This window comes from Musa acuminata, chromosome BXJ3-8, assembly GCF_036884655.1.
Source record: "Musa acuminata AAA Group cultivar baxijiao chromosome BXJ3-8, Cavendish_Baxijiao_AAA, whole genome shotgun sequence".
NCBI classification, from domain to species: Eukaryota; Viridiplantae; Streptophyta; class Magnoliopsida; order Zingiberales; family Musaceae; genus Musa; species Musa acuminata.
The window spans coordinates 51,238,628-51,244,732 of NC_088356.1; the positions used below are offsets into that span (position 1 = coordinate 51,238,628).

General features: G+C 42.0%; 2 protein-coding genes across 2 annotated transcripts; both read left to right on the forward strand.

The window, feature by feature from the left end:
* Positions 1 to 1,112: 1,112 nt before the first annotated feature.
* Positions 1,113 to 3,726, forward strand: LOC135645002 (acid phosphatase 1-like). Its single transcript, XM_065163021.1, has 4 exons — positions 1,113 to 1,799; positions 1,936 to 2,311; positions 2,387 to 2,599; positions 3,414 to 3,726. Exons 1-4 carry the CDS (start codon positions 1,715 to 1,717, stop codon positions 3,589 to 3,591), a joined length of 852 nt encoding a protein of 283 aa, XP_065019093.1. The 5' UTR covers positions 1,113 to 1,714; the 3' UTR covers positions 3,592 to 3,726.
* Positions 3,727 to 5,496: 1,770 nt separating this feature from the next.
* On the forward strand, positions 5,497 to 5,829 carry LOC103995673 (protein phosphatase 1 regulatory subunit INH3). The gene has a single exon (XM_018830043.1). The coding sequence runs from the start codon at positions 5,497 to 5,499 to the stop codon at positions 5,827 to 5,829; it is 333 nt and encodes a 110-aa protein (XP_018685588.1).
* The last annotated feature ends 276 nt before the right edge of the window (positions 5,830 to 6,105 follow it).

Sequence of the window (6,105 nt, forward strand, 5' to 3'; positions counted from 1 at the left end):
TCACTCCACTACAATTGGCAATGACTGAAACAAAGTGCTCCACTGTCAACAACTCATTGGTGGCACAGATTCTTTGACAGAAGATGGAACCCCCAGAGGTGCAGCACTTCAAGACACCACCCAGGTTGAGGTCAAAACAGAGCAAGTGAAAATACATTTCAGTCTTGTTTAGAGAGCTGACATTGCTCACAGAAGAAATGACTTTGAGACCAATGGCTGTGGTACAAGCACTACAGTGGTCCCTTCTACTACTAGCACTGCAGGTATGTGTGTCAGTCAATGACCATTTCTTTTGTTCCTGCTGCATCATGTCCTCACTTCATTTGCAAGGTTACACTGCTCCATTATCTAGACTTACAGATTCTACAATAATCTTATAACCAAGGAACAGATGCATTCTTCTGAGGATTTGGTTGTTTTTAACTCTGGTTTTGGGGCCATTGAACTCATAATTTAAGTGCTTCATGGAATCTTATCATGGACCATATCATGTTATCTATCATATATATATTAATTTTTTGTTATTATGAATCTGAGGAGGTACTTAGCCAAGGGAAATAAAAATAATGGCAGCATCATGCTTCTGTTCTCCTTGATCTGTTTTCTTTAAGACTCCAGAGAGTGATACATGAAGAATAAAATGATGCCACCACCAAGCATCTGATTCCCAGACCACCCCAAAAGTGACAAATTATCACCCTTGATCATGGCCAAAGGCTGATTTGTCCAAAAGCCAATGTGGCCTGTGGCTTGCATTGACCTTGTTATGGATCATCATCCATGGAAATATATGCTTTGGATGCCCATAATTCATGATCCACCCAAAAAAGTGGCATCCCTCTACTAGCTGCTAGTGCTGCTGCCTCACCCTTTATGCAACCCAACTTGGATTCCAACTTCCTTGCTTTGCAGTGTTAAGATTTGGCCTGGATGACTTGGATCCTATTCCTTCCTAGTGGTCCTAATAGGTCAACTCTGACCAAATTCTCCTGCAAATTAATTACCAATTCCTCAATCAGAATCAGACCAACCACATCATAAAATCTTATACCAACCCAATCAATTATGAAATTTAGATCAAACGGTCCTGCTCAGTACCATCAGAATCCTTAAAAATGGGTTCTGCACAGGCCCACTGGGTAGGTGCTCTGCAAACAGGTGCACCAAACAATTACACAAACACCTTCTCTGCATCATTAGATTCCAAGCGAATGGCGTCATGAGAACGGTGGAGCACTCGCCGATCAAGCTGACAGCCGACCCTGCATCACTACGAATTGGGTCAATACAATAATTCCCATCTCCCTCTTACGTAGTTCCATGCTTTCTTCTCTCTCTCTGTGTTTTTTTGCCACCTTTCATTAATTGTAGACTTCTTCCTCTCGAGCTTCCCAATCCCATCCGTTTGGCTTCGGGTTGGTTCTCTCTCTCTCTCTTTCTCTCTGTGTCTCTCGAACGCACGCTTGCACACAGCACCCCGAAAGTGACGGCATGGTGTAGTGCATGAGGGTCACGCCGAGGAAAAGCGAGGCTTTGGCATGAGATAGTCCACATTGTGATGGAAGTCGAGCGCTGTTGAAGACAATTTACGCATGGATGTGGCAGACATTTCCATGTGAAGTATTGACTTGAGGGAATTCGTTGGCTCCGTGTCCATCTACGAGCCAACTTGGAGAAATATTGGAGCAGCAAGTGGTTTGGGCATTCAAAAGGGATGATTCCCTTTGCCATTCTTGTTTCTATGCTTTTTGTCGATAAAGAAAGAGGTGTAAGCAAGTCAAATGCCCACTGTTCCACAGGTGAAACCGAAAGAAACCTCATGCTAACTCATTGGCCATTTCATCAAACAAATGCCAAGGGATCACTGTCTTGTAGCTTTAAATACTTCCAATCTTCTCCACCATTGCAGCGTTCTTGAGTTGCCTCGATGTGCAGAGACGGAGATGGCGGCCTTATGGGAAACACTGCTGCTTCTGCTCGCCAACCTCTTCTGGGGAGCCATCGCCGCGAGGCCGTGCTCAGGCTCAGGCTCAGGCTCGGCTTCGGACATGAACTATTGCCTTAGCTGGAGGGTGGCGGTGGAAGCTAACAACGCCCAGGCCTGGCGCACCGTTCCTGCACAATGCACTCGCTACGTCGAGGACTACATGCTCGGAGGCCAATACAACAGGGACCTTGACACGGCCATCGACCAGATCTTTATCTACCTCAATGGAACCCTTGCAGCTGATGATGGCATGGATGCTTGGATCCTCGACGTCGACGACACATGCCTATCGAATCTTCTGTACTACAAGGACAAGCATTTTGGGTAAGGTAACACAAGTTTTCTGTTGTTTTTGCTTGCTCTCAACTTGCTGCTGCTGATATGGCTTTGCTGCCTCAGAGGAGACCCATATGATCCTCTGGCATTCAAGAGCTGGGCTCAGAAAGGGGTTTGTCCGGCGATTCCTGCAGTCCTTCAGCTGTATAAAAGGCTGATAGAAAAAGGCTTCAAAGTCTTTCTTCTCACTGGAAGAGATGAAGTGGTGTTCAGCTCATCAACATCTCAGAATCTGCATGCGCAGGGGTTCACGGGACATGAGAGGTTGATACTGAGGTAAAGGACTATCATCTAACGCTAAGAACTAGTGAAATCTCTACTTTATAAGCAATTTATCATCTCTGTGAATGACTGGTTAACATTTTTGCATAAACAAGTTGAACTTGGTAGGAACTATTCATGGCTTACCTATGAGAAGCAGGGAGATCCTTCGAAACCAAAGTCAACAACTGTCTTTGCCCTTGTTCTTCAGATTTGATCTGTTAACATCCACCCATGCATTGCTTTCGGTCTACTGCAATCTTAGCAAGCTATATAAACAAGAGGTTACGAGCCAATATTATGCAGATTGTGGATAGAAACATATGTTAACATATGGAGATGTGAGGATGAAGGTCCAGAGTGAACCACCGATTTGATCTCCACAAATCAGAGATGTTCCATCTGTCTTGCAGATACATGACACAAAACAATTAAAGAATGACATTACTTGAACTCTGGGTCCAATCAAGATGTAGGATGATTGCATAATTTTGCTTTTAAATCTTTTAAGGAAATAGCTTGAGCCATTTAGGAAGCTTAAAACTCCAATTTGTGCCTAACTGATGTTTAATCTTCCAGGATTTAGACATCTGATACTACTAACAGTTCTTGAACTCCAATTCTGATCAAAGTGGAAACATATATTTCCACTCCCATCCATTGTTATTCCTTAACATACATCTGATACTGCTAACAGTTCATCAACTCCAATTCTGATCAAAGTGGAAACATGTATTTCCACTCCCATTCATGATTCCTTAACACAGCCCAATAGTGTTCATCTTGGTTTTAGCTTTCAGTAACAATTCACTTGGTGAGACCTCTGCAGAAACCAAGCTTACAGAGGACAGGGTGCAGCAGTGTTCAAGTCTGCCATCAGGAAGCAGCTGGTGTCAGAGGGCTACCGGATTCGAGGGAACATCGGGGATCAGTGGAGCGACTTGTCAGGAGATTGCATTGGCAACCGCTTATTTAAACTGCCTAATCCCATGTATTTTGTTCCATGAGAGAGATTGTTCCTCCTCGAGAAGTGTAGATTGTCATCCTCTCTCTGGTGCACAGGAACAGTATCAATGTTCTGCACAATTCAATAAAGCTACAATATTGTCATATAAATGATGATGAGATAGTTTATCTTGAAATGAATTGATCAGGGATCAAAGTTATCCAAGTTTATAGAGAAGAACAGATGAAAGGTAAAAAGAAACACATCTTGACAGTTTAGATGAGCCTCATCGATGAGTGCCGAAAAATGAGTTGAACCTTGAACAAAGATGTTTTAGATCAAGAAATGTCTGAATGACATGAATCAATCCTGGAGTTTCATTGAATAAAGCTGAACTTAGCTAACTAGATTTCTGTTCAAAAATTTCTTGATGCTATGTCAGTGAAAGTGAATTGTGGAAGAGATTGTAATTCTTGTACAAGGCAATGATACATCTGTGAAAGCTCAAGAAGCAGAGTCTTTTCCCAGCATTTTAATTGTGTGTTTTTTTTTTTCTGTTAATTCCTTTGGTGAGAAATCAGTTTATTCATCATTAGGTTCTCAGAAAATTTGTATTGTTGATAAAAAATATCAGAAGAAAAAAGCTCTGGTGGATTGAATTTAGATGAAGCTTTGTTTGTGATAATTGTTGTACACTGGAAGGTGGTTTAAATGCACTTGCTGCATCTACTCAGAGCTGGTCTGCACAATCCACTAGTTCTAAACAAGTAGGAAGGATTTATTGATACCTGATGATGATTGAGAAATCCTTCTCCTTTTGACAGATTAATGGCTGTCCAAATCTCTCTCTCTCTCTCTCTCTCTCTCTCTCTCTCTCTCTCTATCTTCAAACATGCTAATGTTTTCAAAGTAGAGTATTGCTTTCAGCTGTTGTAATATCAGTATCTGTGCAGTGTCTCTAAATCACTTCCCATCCTTCCAAAATCAATCTCAGTGGTCATCTTTTGCTATGCTTCCCAAAAGTCTTCTTTGTCACTTCATTAATCCATTAATAAATGCATGACCTTTTCTTTACTCGATGCACATTTTGAGGAAAACCATTTTTGACGCCAGTAAAAAAAAAAAAATTAACCAAGCTTGCTTCTTTCTTTAAGAAATCAGCTAATTATTTGGAACACCAAAACAAAACAGCAAAATAAAATCTCTTATACATATTCACCCCTCAAACAAAAATCCTTTTTAAGGTTTTCTAAATTGATACTCTTTTTTTATTTTTTTTTTCAAGGAACTTTTTTTTGTCATCCCTAAAATAATGCTTAATAAGATAGTGCTTGTTAGACTCTAGGAATTGATTGAATCGGTCCGATCCCTCGTATATAAAATTTATACTAACAGATATAATATTTTTTTTTATTTTTTAAATTTCTATCGAAGCAATAATATGATCGAGGAGGACGAGGATATGCTCAAAAGTCTTAGAGGCCTTTACGAAGATATGACTAAATAACTAATCATACGAGACAGAGATGATAGAAACTTAAATTTTAAGACGAAAACGATCAAAACGATGTTGGGATAAAAAAAAGGATCAGACAAAAAAAAAAGTAAAATAATAAATAAGGCCAGAAATGATCATCCTGCCCGAATAAAGCAAAAAAAATATTCTGCGAAAATAATGAAAGTTTATTTATTTATTTGTTTGGAATTTGCCCTTCCTATTAATAGTCAGGAAGCCACGATGGAAACCACACTGACTTCTTACCAGCGTTGTGTCATTGGTACCTGATGTGGGGCCCACTAAAAGCACATTGATACTCGTACTCGCATTACAGGTAAGAAGTGAAGTCAGCACCAGAACGTACAGAGAGAGTTTTCCTTGGAAGGTTCCTCTCATACTTTAAATAGTCGTCCGGCCTCTTACTATTGTCTCTTATAATATTCCGCGAGGAGGCGAGCGAGACTTGCGATGGCGAGACCCGCGACGGCCTCCCCATCCACCGGAACCCTTACGATAACCCTCGAGGAGCCATCCCCTTCCTCCACATCGCGGCCATCGCAGCCGTCCCCCCACCAGACCCTCGTCCTCCGCCTCAAGCGCCCCAAGAAGGTCTCCTGGAAGGAGGGCACCGTCGACAACGAGTTCCTCAACCGGAAAAGCTCCAAGAAGTGCTGCATCTTCCACAAGCAGAAGCCATTCGACGAGGACGACAGCGACGAGGAGGATGGCGGCGCTGATCCCCCGACGGATGGCGGCGCCGGGCCCAGCCATCGTTGCTGTTCCCATGATGGAGGGCACTGATGAGGGTAATGCTCTCATTCTCGATCGATTGCCCTCGTTTATATATATATCTTGCTTTCCGATGCTTAGACTCACATGAAAGCTTGAAATATCCTTCGATTTAGAGGTGTGCTGATCCCGATCTGGTTTCGGATCGGCCAATTTTGGGAACCGCGCTTCTTTCTGAATCAACTTGTTAAAGTCGGCGTTTTCCCATGTATTTATTACATGGACTGGCTTGATCCGAAGTAAACATATACTGTTTAATGTCGACCAAAACCCTAACATGATCATTCC

Excerpts from the sequence above, each read along its gene's own strand:
- LOC135645002 (XM_065163021.1), top strand. The coding sequence starts at position 1,715 with ATGATTCCCTTTGCCATTCTTGTTTCTATGCTTTTTGTCGATAAAGAA. Across the intron at positions 1,800-1,935 it reads AAATGCCCACTGTTCCACAG|AGACGGAGATGGCGGCCTTA; the intron begins GTGAAACCGAAA and ends CTCGATGTGCAG. Across the intron at positions 2,600-3,413 it reads CATGAGAGGTTGATACTGAG|AAACCAAGCTTACAGAGGAC; the intron begins GTAAAGGACTAT and ends AGACCTCTGCAG.
- LOC103995673 (XM_018830043.1), top strand. The coding sequence starts at position 5,497 with ATGGCGAGACCCGCGACGGCCTCCCCATCCACCGGAACCCTTACGATA.